Source organism: Camelina sativa, chromosome 5, assembly GCF_000633955.1.
Source record: "Camelina sativa cultivar DH55 chromosome 5, Cs, whole genome shotgun sequence".
Classification (NCBI taxonomy): domain Eukaryota; kingdom Viridiplantae; phylum Streptophyta; class Magnoliopsida; order Brassicales; family Brassicaceae; genus Camelina; species Camelina sativa.
The window spans coordinates 4,109,168-4,125,269 of NC_025689.1; the positions used below are offsets into that span (position 1 = coordinate 4,109,168).

Sequence of the window (16,102 nt, forward strand, 5' to 3'; positions counted from 1 at the left end):
AATTAAAAAAAGTTTAAAATACTATATAATATGGTTATGTAGTAGATGAAGTTATAAAGAGGATATGTTGGAATTAATAAAATATCATTAAATTTATGCTAACACGGGTTAAACCTTTATTTTATTATTTGTCAACACTATTAATATTAGAATATTTGACATATAAAATCAAGTTGATTTAATTAAGATTGTGTAAAATAATTTAATCATTAAGAAAAATTTGACTTAATTATAGCGTATAAATGATTTATTATGTATTTAGATTCCTTATTTTTTGTTATAATAATTAAAAATTAAAAATAGAATTTCAAACACTAAACAAAACAAACTAAATATAACAAAAAAATGGTCATTAAGTATATTGCAGGTTAAAAAATTAATATAAAAATTTAGCCGCATAAACGGCCAGAAAATTTGGTTATTATTCTATTTACATAATATCCAATATTTAACAAATAATACAATATAAAATATAAACAATAATAAAAATTATATGCACGTGGTATACCGCGAGTTAAAATCTAATTTTGTAACATTTGATAAGTCTTAAGAAAAAATTAGTCTATTTAGATTAGGTTAGTGATGAATGATGATGATGATGATGTTGAACAATTGATAGATTCGCTTTCTTATAAATTAAAATAAAATAAAACCACAGTGGAAGAATTAGAGATTTGTTTAAGTAGAATTAATTAATAACAATCATCTGAAAGATTCTTCCTTTTTTTACAATATTTTATTAAACTTTTGAATTCGATTTTGTCCCAATTCAAGACCAAAATATAATGTTTATAAAACTTCCGTCGGTTCAACATTATAAAAAATAATAAAGTCAAAATACGCCAAAAAATAACAGTGATATCATTTACACATGTCAAACAACGATTAGTACACGTGTCAATAAGGTGAAAAAGAAAAGGAAGAAAAAGAAGAAGAAACCACGAACGTTGAAACCTATCAATCCCGTAACCTGAAGAAACCGGTAAGACAAGACATCGCACCATGTCCGTTATTGTTAACTTTGGTCCTACAGAGCCAACACAGAACAGAAAACGATGAAGAAGAAGAAAGATAGAATCATAGAAAGATCAGAGATTTAGATTAAGTCATCAGAAACCATGCGAAGACTTTAAGAAACTTATCACCAATGGGTTTTAGTTTTTTTACTCGATTCTCGATCACGTGATTGCAAGTTTCAACCTTTCTCTTCTCTTACCTCTCTCTCTTTCTCAGTCCGTGTCTCTCTCGCTTCTGAAACTCTCTCGTGAGTGTGTGGTTGGGTTTTTGGTCATTGGGTCAATGGCGGTTGATGTGAAATCTGTTCTTGAGTTTCTCCGGAGGAATGGTTTAACGGAAGCCGAATCTGCTTTGAGAGACGATATCAACGAGAAGAACCAACTCGCTTCTTTCGATTTCGAGAAGTTTCTTTTTCCTATTCCTCCTCCTATAAAAATCACGGCGAGTTCTCGTCCTTCTGATTCCACCGGCGAAGATTCCGGTGGTGGTGCTGATGCCTTGAAGTCTTCTTCTTCTGACGACGACGACGAGTTTGTCAGCTTGGACTCCTCCTCTTCTGGCTTCTGTTCTTCTTCCGGTGAGTCTTTTACTAACTTCTCCGATCTTAATGAAACAGAACTGGATGGTGATAGTTTGAATCTTGATCTGTATAAATGCAGGGTTTGTGAATCCGTATGGAGATGGTTCATCATCTGATGGACAGTCTCAATTTGGGACGGCTAGAACATATCCGGAGTGGAGCGAGTTTTACTTACACAACAACAATGAGACTGAAGATGAAGATGAGTTCATGTCTCCTGCGTTTAGAGAATCTGATTTCTTCATCTGTCCTGTAACTGCAGAGGATAAGTTCATAACAGATAACCAATTCAAGAACACGGTTGGTGTTTATGATAAGTCATCATCTCAAGGGTCTCAAACTGAAGCTAGTCTTGATTACTTAGATAAGTCTTTTCTTCTTAGCAATGTGGAGGATGTTGATGATGACTCAAAAGATTTCATTCGTCTGGATGATAAAACTGATGAGTTTAGCTGTGAAGAAAGGGATACAAAAGATAATGGTGGTGATCAGGGGAATGTAACAGATGAAGAAGAGGTTGATGTTGTTCATGAGTTTGAAGATGAATATGAAGTCTTTGATCTTAGAATCATTCACTGGAAAAACAGGTATGTGATCATTTGCATTGGTAAGTCTTAAATAGAAAGAAAGATGGATTTGTAATCGTTTCTTTACAGGACTGGATTCGAAGAGAACAAAGATCTACCAATTGTGATAAACACAGTGATTGGTGGAAGATACTACATTACTGAATACATTGGTTCTGCTGCATTTAGCAAGGTGGTTCAAGCACAGGATCTACACAACGGGGTCGATGTTTGCCTCAAGATTATCAAGAACGATAAAGATTTCTTCGATCAGAGTTTAGATGAGATCAAGCTATTGAAACATGTCAATAAGCATGATCCTGCTGATGAGCATCACATCTTGCGCCTCTATGATTACTTCTACCACCAGGTAAGAGTTCTTGAAAGACTGAATTATCAGTTTCACTCAACCAAGAAGTTTTCTAATTCTTGAAAATAAAATATGTAACAGGAACATCTGTTTATCGTTTGTGAACTTCTCCGTGCAAACTTGTATGAGTTTCAGAAATTTAACCAAGAATCAGGAGGAGAACCATACTTCAACTTAAGCAGACTTCAGGTTTGTTGTTTCCTAGACTCAAAAGAATGCCTAAAAATATGTTTTTGTTTATCTCTATTGATGTTTTTTTGTTTCCTCAGGTTATAACTCGTCAGTGTTTGGATGCGCTTGTGTTCCTCCACGGATTAGGAATCATACATTGTGATCTCAAACCTGAGAATATACTGATAAAGAGTTACAAAAGATGCGCGGTGAAAATCATAGATCTTGGAAGCAGTTGTTTCCGGTCTGACAACTTGTGTCTGTATGTACAATCACGTTCCTATAGAGCTCCTGAAGTGATTCTCGGGCTTCCATATGATGAAAAGATCGATATGTGGTCACTTGGGTGTATTTTAGCAGAGCTTTGCTCTGGTGAGGTACTGTCTGGTTTCCATCTATATGTTTTATCCTACATACTAAAGAAACTAGTAACACAAAATGTAACAATGTGTGTATGTCTGTGTGTGCATCAGGTTCTGTTTCCAAACGAAGCAGTAGCGATGATATTGGCTAGGATTGTTGCGGTTTTAGGTCCTATAGAAACAGAGATGCTAGAGAAAGGTCAAGAGACACATAAATACTTCACCAAAGAGTATGATATCTACCACTTAAACGAGGTAATTTTTTATTTGATATAAACCGAAAAGACTTGATCAGACTTATTTGCTTGAGTGTGACTCGTAGTTGTTGTTGTTTTGGTGTGACAGGAGAGCAATGAGATTGAATACATAATCACAGAAGAATCATGCTTGGAAGAACAATTACAAGTTAGTGATGAATTGTTCGTAGATTTTGTAAGGACTCTACTTGAGATCAATCCATTGAGACGTCCAACAGCTCTTGAGGCACTTAACCACCCTTGGCTCTCTTTGTCTTCTTCTTACGATTGATTGATTTTGTATTTTCTTTTTTGGCTTCTTATTGTGTTGTCTGTTTCTCTGTTTCTCCTGCTTCTTTTTTTTTTTTTTTTGGTTATGAGAATATGTGTATAGAACTGTTTTTACATTGATTTCTTCACATTGTAAGTAAAATGCTTGTGTTGTGCAATAAAAGAATTTTGATGCTGCATAGTTCAGTTACCGGTTGTTGGGTCTATATTGATCAAAAACTTAAAAGTTAAAACTAAAATATTGGACCACCATGATGTGCATTTTATGATGACCAAATATGGTACATTATTTTTGTTACCTACTCCTTGTACCAAATACCAATTACCAAATGCCAATTATGGATTTTAGTAGTTGGAACAAAATTCCAATGTTCCAACATATTGATACCCTTCCATACATCTCATAACCAATCAAGATACACAAAGGGNATTGACCAGAAAAAAAAAAAAAAAAAAAAAAAAAAAAAAAAGTGAAGATGTCATTTAAAAACTTTTCTTAAAATTTTAAAACGAAATGTTGACCACTATATATTGTTATATATAAAGAAAATTCCAGATTTAATAATTAATATGACATGATATCATGTTTAATTATGATAGTTTATAAATTTATAATATTCAAAACTCATAAATTTACATTAAAAATGTTAGATTTTGTGCATCTTAAATAACAAAAAAGAAAACATATAAATGGTGGAAAATTTGATTTCTTTATATTTATGTAATACGAAATCTAATTTTAATTATGAATTTATTCAATCAACACGCATATTAAATAATTAGTTCATAATTTTAAAATAATATTTGCAAACTTTCCTTTTTCCAATAATGTTTTCCCATTATAAAAAAAAAATGTTAAAAAAGGAATGAACGCAGCACTTTCTTCTCTTACAAATCTGTCTCTTCCTTAAAAACTTCCCCAACCTTCATTTCTCCACGCGTGTCTTCCCACCTCACTTATACATTCGACGTGTTTCTCAGATTCCAAAAGAAGCGCGTGAATCGTATGTAATTAAAAAAAAAAAAAAAAAAGAATTGACGTTTTGCCTCCTTTCATCAAAAAGCTTTGCGTGAGCAATCTTTGCTCTGTTTGTTGAAACTTGAAAGCTCTCGATTAGTTTAGTTCGATTCATGGCGGAATTGAGTCAAGCCGATTTGGTTTACTCTCCTCGTTCGGTTCAACTATGGAACGTTTTGGTAAACTGGCTCGATTTTTTCTATCGGTTCTTTCTCAAGATCCTTCGTTTTGATGCTCATCATTCACTTCTCTCTACCTCTCCTTCGACAAAGGATGGTTTCAAACCTTTGTCCGTCATCGATTTACCGGAGATTGCGACGGAATCACCTGTTTCCATTCAAATCGCCTCCGAGAAAACCTCCACTGAAGGCCAAGTCAGTACCATCCAGAAACTAACGGTATGCTCATATGCTCTTGTCTTTTGATTTCTCAAAATGTTAGTGTGCTTCAAGAAACTGCGATCATTTCTAGAATCTTTTAGCTTGTTTGGTTTGGATTAGCTTTGCTCAATTTTGATGAATCATTCATAGATTAAGCAATAACTTGTGTAGTTGCTGCCACTAGTATGTTATGTTATGGTACTTATATATGTTGGAAGCAAATGGTGAAAGATGATTATGTTATTGGTAGTGTTTTGAGTTATTCCGAAATATGTAGGTAGTTCTTGACTTGGATGAGACACTAGTGAGTGCCTATGAGACATCTAGTCTACCTGCTGCATTACGTACACAAGCTATTGAAGCTGGATTGAAATGGTTTGAGCTGGAGTGTGTATCATCAACCAAGGTGATTTTACTACTAAGTACTAGCTATCAAGTTACTTAACCAAGATTAATTTGGTTGATATGCAAATAATTAATCTCATTTTTTTTTTGCGTGAAGGAATGCAATGGGAAGCCTAAAATCAGCCATGTAACAGTGTTTGAGCGTCCAGGATTGCACGAATTCTTAGAAAATCTCAGCCAATTTGCACATCTTATTCTTTTTACTGCTGCTCTCGAAGGTCACTCCTTGAGTCACTTTACTACTTCTCTGTTTTATCACTCTGTTCTCGGTTTAAGCGTTTTTAACATGTTTATCAAAATCTGCAGATTATGCTAGACCTCTTGTGGATAGAATAGATACAAAACATGTATTAAACCATCGGCTTTATCGTCCTTCTACAACCAGCACGTAAGTTGTTGGTTTGAACAAATGATATGATTTTAGTATTTTACCTTTCTTTTTTTAAGATATGTTGTGAATGAGTGAGTGTATTCTCTGTGTTCCCAATATCAGGCACTATCGAGATCATGTGAAGGATCTGTTATGCGTATCAAAGAATATGTATAGGACTGTTATTGTCGACAACAATCCTTACTGCTTTCTATTACAACCTGTAAACGGGATTCCATGTGAATCGTTTTCCGCAGAACAGCCAAATGATACTCAGGTATGTAAATCCAAACTCAATTTAGTTCATGTAATACTGAAAACATGGTTTGTTCAATCGTTGGAATCTATCTAATGAGATCTTATGCAACCAAAAAACACATATGAAGCTACTAGACGTTGTTCTCCCACTTCTTAAGCAACTTTCAGAAGAAGAAGATGTAAGACTAGCACTTTACGATAGATTTCACATGCCTGAATGGTTTGAAAAGCAAGGCATACCACAGTCTTGCTGGACATCATCATCACAGGTACCTGAATCTAGATAGGTGGAATCTCTCTCTCATAGCTTACATATATAAGTGGAAAGTGTTTGACAAGTTTGGTTGGGACCAACCAACTAAATTGGACATACTACTGTGACTGTGTATTCATGTTTTGATTAAAATAAAAATAAAGATCAGAGTCTGATTTCGTCTATTTATGATCAATCCATTACGATTTACTAAACATGTCCAACATGTTTGTTTTTGCTTCCTATTTTATGGCAACTTCATGTTGGTCGACATGAAAACATGGCCATATCCAAAAAAATTTACAATCCACAATCTATCTTTTTTCAAATCAGCTCATGTTTTTCATATACCAAAATACAAAACCTATAAATACTAACCTCAAAAGTATCATGGTTTGACATTGAACGTTTTGGCATGTGTAGCCATGTAAAGTTATTGTGATGCACTAAAAAAATTCTTGTTACTTGATTTATAGATTACCATAGCATTTGGCTTTGTATGATTATAGGATTTGTATTACGTATCTGAATCCATCAGTCACCTTGACTCCTATTGGTAATTTAGTATTAGCACCTAACCTGATAACGTATTCTCTTACTTATATGACTTATCATAAGATCCTCGTGGATTGAATAGCGAAACAAACTCCCTAAAGAACCCTAGTTAATAACCCTGATAAATCCTTTACTAATTAACACCTTTTAAAAATAAAAATAACCCCAAAAAAAAATAAAGAGAGACAAAAACCCCAAAACACAAAACCCTAATTTGGATTCAAGAAGGCCGTCTTCAAGATCATCCCACTGGTTGATCTATCAAAGAAAATCTAACATAGTCAATAGCGAAGCAAATCTTTTGAGTCATTATATGCCTAAACATCCAAACAGTGATAAAATCGGAAGTCATCTTAAGACCATAATTTGCCACAAACTCCTTCCATCCCGAAGTTAAAACAGGTGTTCTAACCCCATTCCAGATCTTGAACTTCATCTGTTGAACTTCCCCGTCTGGTCCGTAGACCGAAACATCAAGCCCTAAGCTCGGATTCTCTGATTCTTCTAGAAAAGGAAGCATCGTCTCCTCCACTAGCTGCCTCGGTAACAAGAGCCTGCTTTGATATTTATCCACGTCGCTCAATATCAACTGCTTCTTTAGCGGTTTGCTGAATCGCCTCGTCACCTCAGCATCCTTGAATATCTCTACTGGATCAGGGTCATCTCTATACCATACCTGAATGAGCCTCAGAGTTTCTTCTGAAAAGAGCTCCTCCTTATTTATTTTCATCGTATTCTGATTGTTGTCAGCATATTTCCTCTTCCTAGACGGCTTTTGATGAGCTTGGCTTACTTGTGATAATGGAGTCGACTCAACCTCATCATCTATATCGTCTTCTTCTGGTGACTGATTTAGATATTGAGCTTGAGCTTGGTGTATGTAAATCAATGTCCAGGCAGCCACGTGAAGGTCTTCATCTTCTTCTTGTGTGAAAGCCATGATTTCTCAGGGTCTCCCTATCTTACCTTGCGGAACAGTCAATATATTTAGGGTTGTATTTTCTTTCTTTCTTTGATCTTGTATGAACGCTTAACTAAATATATTTTCCTTATATACTTAGGTTTTCCATTTAAATTGTATTTTCCTTTATTAAAAAGCAAATAAAACATTTATTCATGATATTGGGTAAAATTTAATTAAGAAGGTAATATAAAGCGAAAGTTTCTTGGTGTTATATATCATATATCAATTTAATTGAGTGATATATCACATATATCATATATTTTTTTGATAATTATATCATATATGATATATATATATATATATATATATATATATATATATATCACTCATGCATCTCCTACTTTCTTCAACGCAGAACACTAAGGCATTGAAATGTATGTATAGAAATATAGAATATACGGAGCCTGCTACGTCGTCCAAACACTATGTCCCAGTGCTGGAGGAACTTAGGGCTAGAGACTTGTCTTATGCAGTTATGCTCTCTAGGTTCTACATCTTTTCATGGAGAGAGTCTGGAGTCAAGGGCATTGGTCACTGTATTTTTCCTAATGAGTCCCCAGCTTACCAGAACTCAAGATTGATTTTGAGAGATTGTATATGAAGGAAAGGTGAATCCCTATTTTATCCATTGATATGCTCTGTTTCTTATGTAACTTGAGTTCTTGTCATCTCAATACAAGTTATGTTTGTTCATTATCTAGGGGAAAGCCAAGAAGGTTCTTGAGGCGCTGTGAAATCTTTACTTCCCAGCTTGAAACAGTAACGCCATACATGCTTTTCAAGGTAAAAAAATATTCATGACTCTGTAGTTATATGTTGCCAACATATAACCCACTAGTTCTTACTGCTACTTTTGATACTCTACTGTAGAATTCATGCAACCGCAAAACTTCAAACATGCGTGATAGTCTGATAGACCTACTGATATTGGTGTACAAAAGTCTTGCAGATGCATTTGTCTATTTGAATCTCCAGAGGTACACTTCTTTACGTAATGATCAACCTTAGGAAGTAGTTCTGTTTCCTCTGTTTTAAGAAGTTTGGTTTTGTTACTCAGGGCCAACAACTAAATTAGGATGTATTTGAAACCATATATAATTATATACTACCATGCACTCAAAAGCATCTCAGAGTTGCTGCAAGTGATGGTGCCTATGAGACATACAAAGGTAGCTAGTCTAGTGATAAAGGTATACATCTCATTCGGTAATTATTTCTATAGCCTATGACTAAACTTCATCTGATGATTCTCTAGGAATTCTTTCAACCTGACATGTGGAATAACAATTGAAACATAATTTTCGTAAAGATAGTTAAAAATATAATGATGCAATATATAACACAGTTATTTTTAGTTTGAATTTTCAAATTTAAAATCCACATACCAGTTACCGCAATATATATCCCATGAATTTAGTGATTTTGCATTTAACTGATAGTTCCTTAATATTTGGATACTAGTTACAACTTACAATTCATTTTTTTCATATAAATTCTTGTGAAGAACGTTAACTTTTTGTTAGATCATATCGTTGGGTTTTTGTTGAGTTAAAAAAATGGTGTCCTTCCCCAATCTCAACTCTGATGCTGGATTGAAGAAGCTCGACGAGTATCTTCTCACTCGTTATTACATTTCTAGGTTAAACTTAATTTTCCCTTTATTTTCACTGAGCACCAAAGATGTTTCAATTAAGTAGTGCACAAGCACAACACTAATAGATCAGATTCTACTTAACCTTTACCTTTTGGAACAACCAGTACGTTGAAGATTTAATACGTTTAAGGTATTTAGTTTCCCACTATGTATACTCTTACAGTTACAAGGCTACAAAAGATGATATTACTGTCTACGGGGCTCTTCTAAATCCTCCAACTTCACAGTATGTGAATGCATCTCGTTGGTACAACCACATGGAGATCCTCTTGAGAAGAGGTATCACGTAAGTTTCCTCCACTTGCCTTGTATGCATAGATTTTAATTTACGTATAGCTGTTTGGATTTATTTTAACTCGTGTGTGTCTTTATTTGTAGATGTATCTCTTCTGAAGAGAGTTGTGTCACTATTGATGGATCTTCTGCTATTGATTCTAAGGTACTCTATTGTTTGTTAGTTTGTCCAATGGTTCCATGGAATCATGTTTGGCGCTTATGTAAGATTATACTCTAGTTAGTGAGATCAATATCTTATCCGTTATTGGCTCATTTCTTCCATCATATTGTAGGATGGTTGGGAAGTTGTTGATGATGATGATCAAGATATTGACATTATTAAGGAGGAACCCGAAGAGAAAAAGAAAGCTACTTTGGAGGCGTCCACAAGGAAGGAAAGTATGTTATGGTTTGGGGACACTCTTTGTATAAATTTCTCATCATTTGTCTTAAATGGTCAATAGATCAAACGGGTTTGTTTCATCCTTTGGGCAGCTTGGCAGTCAGGGCTAATGGTTATCACACCGCGTAATGATGAGATGGACATGGAGAAGCTAAAGGATGATATAAGATCTATTCAGATGGAAGGATTGATTTGGGGACCATGTAAGTTTGTTTCATCTCTAGCACCCTCAAAATGTTTTTAAATTTCGGGAAGGTAGTATACTAATAGTAAAACTCTGAAATCTCTCAGCGAAACTTTTCTCTGTTGGTTATGGAGTCAAGTTGTTGCGTATCATATTCATCATATATGATGATGACCTTTTCTGTTTCGACACCCTTGTCGAGACGCATATATATAACTGTGGGCGTGTCAGGAGCGTTGAATTTTCCGACTTCGAGTGTTGTCCTAATGATGATGGTGACCTACTCGACGAGGAGACTGAAGAGGAAATGAAAGCTGCCGGGAAATCAGGGCTAATGCTTGCCCGGTGTGGTGGTAAGAAGACCGACATAATTAAGAAGGAAGAAGAACGTTTAAGATCCATCCAGATGGAAGGAGTGTCTTGGGGAACAAGTAAGTTGGTGGATCTCTTACACCCTCAATATCTTTTTACAATCTAATATTCCAATATCTCTCTATTTTATTTTTCAGCAAAGCTTTTCAACCTTGGCTATGGACTTATATATAAGCGGACCATGTTCACCATTATTGACGACCGTGTGTCTCTTGACACCATTCGCCGAAAAGGGTTGGGTGAAATTCCCTTGAACAGAATATGAAAGTGTTTAAAATACTTTTTCAAATCCTTTGAAACTGCAAATTTTTATATTGTGTGTTAATGCCAAAGATGTTTGTTTGGTATTGAATCTCAGCACAGAGCCGTCTTTTTGCAATTCTGAGAATCGAATCTACCACCTCTTACTCCTCCACCTAGCACTTAACCAGTAGAACTATAAGAGAATTTTACCAAAAATAGGGCCGAAAAATTGATAAGTAAAACCGGGCCGCAAGCACATGCTTCACCAGCTTGTGGCTTGGGCCGGCTCTCAGCATAACGCAGAAGCTTGGAAAAAAACTCCCAAGGGGAAGCGTTAGGGTGTACTAGTTTAATTTCTGTTTTACTGCTTTTAATTTGCTTCTGTAATGTGTTGCTTTTTGATATATATCATCTCTTTGTTTCCTTCATGAGTTATGAATAAATACATTTTTCCTTCTACCAAATCTCAAATATTTACTAAAGAGAAAGAGATAACAACAAAACTTAACCAAGTTGTTTTGTAACTCTAATTACTTGGGATAACATGAATCGTGTGGGTTAAACATGGATCATGATATATTCTAAAATTTGATTGCTGGACTTATATAATCCGTTTCTTTAAAGTTTAGCTCCACTTAACCTTGGCGAAAATCAGTTTAGGGAGGGATAAACTACACAATACTCGTAGCGTATAATACAAGTCACAAGAAATTAAACAAAGTGATAAAGCAGTGAAATCCACCTTGGCATCTTGCTATCCTTAAGGAAAAAGAAAACTTGATAGATTAATATCGTGTTTATAGAACCTGAAAACTCTCTTTATTAATGATAACACCTTGTTTTTTTTTTATAACACCTTGTTTTGTTTTTAAAAACACCAAACAAAAAAAAGAAAGAAAAAAAAAAAAAAAAAAAAAACCCTAAAAACACTTACATGCACACAAAACCATACTATGAATTCGAGAAGGTAGCTTTGGATATTCTTTTACTCAGCTTACCATCTACAGGATACGTATGCCTATCGATAGCGAAGCAAATCCGACGAGTCTTTTTGTGTCTAAACATCCAAGATGCTGTTCGTTTTGTGATCTAGAAGCAAAATCTGGATTTTGTATCTGGACGCAGCATCCAGATACTGTTCGTTTGTGTTTTTGGTTGATGCATCCAGAAATTGTATCTGGATGCAGCTATGTTTGTTTTGTTAATTTGTATATGTATCTGGATACAAAAAATGAAAAATGACCAAAAACCCCTTTATTTTGTGTTGAAGATGTTAGTGGTTTTGGCTATTGATATATGTAAAAATAATTCTTTAAACATTCAAAAATGAAATCAAATTTTATAATTTAAAAATATATTCTTATTTCTTTTTTTTATATAATTTAAAATCATTTTGATCTAACATTTCTAAAATTATATCACTTAGTATCACTCAACATTTTTAAATATCCTTACACAAAAAATAACACAAAAATAATTTCTTTAACTTATGATCCAACAAAACCTTATTACAATCAACATTTTGGTAATCTTATAGTAATCCTTTAAACAATCATAATTTTGAAGTATTAACTAGGATACTTTTTGGCTAGAAACGATTACATAAGTTATATGATACCACAAGAACACACAACGATCAATCACGGTTCACGGACACCTCTACTCTTCTTCCTTGAGACAAGAGTGACATGGTTCCCCTGCAACAATCAGAATTCATCATAAGCCATGAGATCCAAGTTCCCATCAAAACCAAACAAGTTCCTATCAAAACCAAACAAGAACCAAAACCAAACAAGTTCCCATCTGAAATGTAGTACTATAGTCTTTTTGAAACTGTTGTGATGCTAATACGGAAGTTGACGTCCTCTTCCTATCTTTTCAGTTATAACATCACGTAGAGTCTCCATTGCTCTATCACCAGTTGGAATGTAAGGAGTATGTTCAATGTTACCTTCTTCTTCATTTTCTACAGCTTGGTCACCATGATTCTCATAATCATCTACCACCTCCCAATAAGCAAAATCACGGTCTTCATAGTGTGAATCTCGAATAAAGTTGTGAAGTGCCATAGTTGCTGTCACAATCTTTATCCACTTTTTCAGCTCATACTTAGGATGTTTCCTATCTAAAATCCTCCACTTTGCTTTCCAAACACCAAATGTTCTTTCTATCACATAACGCAAACTAGAATGTCTACGGTTAAACAGCTCTCTAGTGCTAGTAGGTGGTCTTCCCCTTGCAAACAGATCAAGATGATACCTAGCTTTACGATGAGGCCCTAGATAACCGGTTCTAGTTGGGTAACCTGAGTCTACTAGATAGTACTTGCCATTTGGTGGATGAGGGAAGGAAGGTTCATGAGTAGCACAATGTGTTAACACCTTGGTGTCATGTGCTCTACCAGGAACTCCAACATAAGCAAATATAAATCTCATGTTGAAGTTACATATCGCTAGAACATTTATTGTTGGCTCAGATTTTCTACCTCTATATGCTTCTGCACTATTAGATGGAGGGCGTGCAGATATATGAGTTCCATCCAAAGCACCAATGCAGTTTTCAAAAAAAGGCCAATACCTACCATCTTTTACTAGCTTAGGACTAGGTTTTGCAAACTCACCTCTGGATGGCTTCACTATATCTGCTGCAAGCTTCAACAGGACCCCTAAAACATCATCTAGCTTTCTTTTTACTGTATCCAGAGAATGCTGATATCGTTCAGCTAAGACTCGGACTGTTACATCTTGTGCCACCATTTCGATAAACATTGCTACACTCTCTTCAAGATAGACATGGCATGATTCTTCAAGTTTATATTTCTGTGATAGCACCTGACATAAACTCAGAAACGTACCTTGATTCATACGTAGGATATCAAAACACTGTTTCTCAGACTCAAACATAAACCGTTGCACCCTACGCCAACCTCCACCTCGATCTGTCCTTTGCATCTCTCTATGAGTATTAACTCCATAAACTTCTTGTATTGCAGAATACATATGTTCTTCTTCCTCTAATATTAAGTCGATGTCATCATCCTCAAATGATGGTCTAAATATATCCTGCAATAAAAACAAAAGAAACAATTGTTTTTATCCAATCTCATAAAGAAACCAGATCGAACATATAATGGAAATACAATAACGAGCTATCAAGAATGTTGGCAGCTACAAAAGAAAACAGCAGTAAGCAGTAAGCACTACAGACCTGCAAGAGTATGGCTTCAACTCCATCAACAGATGTAGACTATGTTCTTATCAAAGTCAATGAAAAGATAATAGAGAGAGAGATAGAGAGAAGTGACCAAATATGAGAAACAAACAAGAACACTTAATATGAGAAACAAACAAGAACACTTATTTCATCATTATCGATAAAATACAGATTATGTTCTTATCAAAGTCATACACACACACCAAACTACACATACACCAAACTAAAAAAAAAAACAGATTCTCTAACACACCAAATGTTCATATTCTCTACTTCCACTGGTCTTTGCTTTATCCAGTCTCTGCTTTCACCAGTCTCTGCTTTCACCAGTCTCAAACTCCAAGTAAAGAACTTTGTTCTCATCATCTTCAAAGCTTATGAACGTTTGACGGTTGGTAGCGTCTTCCTTGAGATGTTTCATAGCTGTTTTAAACAATGGAGACCACATTCTTATACTAGACAGCGAATTTAAAACCTTCATAGCCCTAAGCTGACTACAACTATAGTCAGGGTGACTCTCCATGAGTTGATTCTTGTAGGAAAGTATCTCATCACGTGATTGAATACTATCCCTTATCACATCTGCCACTGCTTGTCCTTCCACAGCTTGTCCTGCACGTCTTTTCCGAGTAAACTTTGGTACATTGGAAGCTGAGGGAGCATTGGAAGCTGAGGGAACATTGGAAGCTGCGGGAGCATTGGAAGCTGCAGGAGCATTGGAAGCTGCGGGAGCATCAGGTTCTTGTCTTGATTCAGATGCAGCCTCATCTTCATCTAACATCATGTTGTTGTCTAAATGGCTTTCACCCTGTTGAGCACTCCAACCCTCGGCTCCAGTTATATGAATTGACCCTAACATTTGTTCCATTAAATCAGAGTTTGGCACTGGTTTATCCTTTATCTTTCTAGCTCCAGGCCACTCCTAAAATAAAAAGGATACTTAATAAACTAGAGACCACAGAAGAAGAAAACAAATTCTAAAGAGGAAGCTATATACCATATAACGCTCATCCCACCAATCATCACTCATGTCTATGGACCCATTGGGATGATAGCTCATTCCAGTTCTATGAGTTAATTTCTTAAAACCTGAGTATTGCTTCTTACAAGTATTAAACTTGTTCCTAAATTTTATCCAAGTATGCTTCTCTCCAAATGTATCATAGAACTTGGATATAATCGTTTGTCTCCCTACTTCATTCACTATGTGTTTTCTTATATTGCCTTTTAGATTCTCTTCAAGTCGAAGTTCAAGGTACAACCGGGTTTGTTCATCACTCCATATTAGATTCTAGAAACACATAAAGCAAACAACACAGCTCATAAAGCAAACGAAGATTTATGCACTCTCAATGGCATCAACACAGCTTATAAAGCAAAAAAAGATTTGGCAAACAAACGAGTACTTATAAGCAAAGCCATATTACTTGGCCAGTAACTAGACTAAGCGACACTTCAACAACAAGCAAAGCAAACAGCTAATCAAACTAAACAGAAGCAAACACAGCTAAGCTAGTAAGAGAGAATGCAGATAGAACCATAAAAAGCAAGGGCAGAAACAAAATAAATCAGATCACAAATCACAANCCAATCATCACTCATGTCTATGGACCCATTGGGATGATAGCTCATTCCAAATCTATGAGTTAATTTCTTAAAACATGCGTATTGCTTCTTACAAGTATTAAACTTGTTCCTAAATTTTATCCAAGTATGCTTCTCTCCAAATGTATCATAGAACTTGGATATAATCGTTTGTCTCCCTACTTCATTCACTATGTGTTTTCTTATATTGCCTTTTAGATTCTCTTCAAGTCGAAGTTCAAGGTACAACCGGGTTTGTTCATCACTCCATATTAGATTCTAGAAACACATAAAGCAAACAACACAGCTCATAAAGCAAACGAAGATTTATGCACTCTCAATGGCATCAACACAGCTTATAAAGCAAAAAAAGATTT

At 35.1% G+C, this 16,102-nt stretch overlaps 4 protein-coding genes across 4 annotated transcripts; 3 read left to right on the forward strand and 1 right to left on the reverse strand.

Moving 5' to 3' along the window:
• Positions 959-3,774, forward strand: LOC104785399 (serine/threonine-protein kinase ppk15-like). The gene is made up of 7 exons (XM_010510603.1): positions 959-1,594; positions 1,677-2,184; positions 2,254-2,533; positions 2,615-2,722; positions 2,803-3,081; positions 3,178-3,321; positions 3,412-3,774. Exons 1-7 carry the CDS (start codon positions 1,300-1,302, stop codon positions 3,592-3,594), a joined length of 1,797 nt encoding a protein of 598 aa, XP_010508905.1. The 5' UTR covers positions 959-1,299; the 3' UTR covers positions 3,595-3,774.
• On the forward strand, positions 4,642-7,347 carry LOC104785403 (CTD nuclear envelope phosphatase 1 homolog). Its single transcript, XM_010510608.2, has 7 exons — positions 4,642-5,009; positions 5,269-5,397; positions 5,494-5,614; positions 5,703-5,784; positions 5,890-6,043; positions 6,153-6,293; positions 7,255-7,347. The coding sequence occupies exons 1-7, from the start codon at positions 4,725-4,727 to the stop codon at positions 7,273-7,275; spliced, it is 933 nt and encodes a 310-aa protein (XP_010508910.1). The 5' UTR covers positions 4,642-4,724; the 3' UTR covers positions 7,276-7,347.
• On the reverse strand, positions 7,306-7,772 carry LOC104785402 (B3 domain-containing protein At1g20600-like). Its single transcript, XM_019245190.1, has 2 exons — positions 7,458-7,772; positions 7,306-7,386 (listed from the first exon to the last, which is right to left on the reverse strand). Exons 1-2 carry the CDS (start codon positions 7,770-7,772, stop codon positions 7,306-7,308), a joined length of 396 nt encoding a protein of 131 aa, XP_019100735.1.
• Positions 8,496-11,169, forward strand: LOC104785400 (elongation factor 1-delta 1-like). The gene is made up of 8 exons (XM_019245689.1): positions 8,496-8,579; positions 8,667-8,773; positions 8,854-9,736; positions 9,829-9,889; positions 10,020-10,125; positions 10,222-10,332; positions 10,421-10,744; positions 10,823-11,169. The coding sequence occupies exons 3-8, from the start codon at positions 9,708-9,710 to the stop codon at positions 10,948-10,950; spliced, it is 759 nt and encodes a 252-aa protein (XP_019101234.1). The 5' UTR covers positions 8,496-8,579; positions 8,667-8,773; positions 8,854-9,707; the 3' UTR covers positions 10,951-11,169.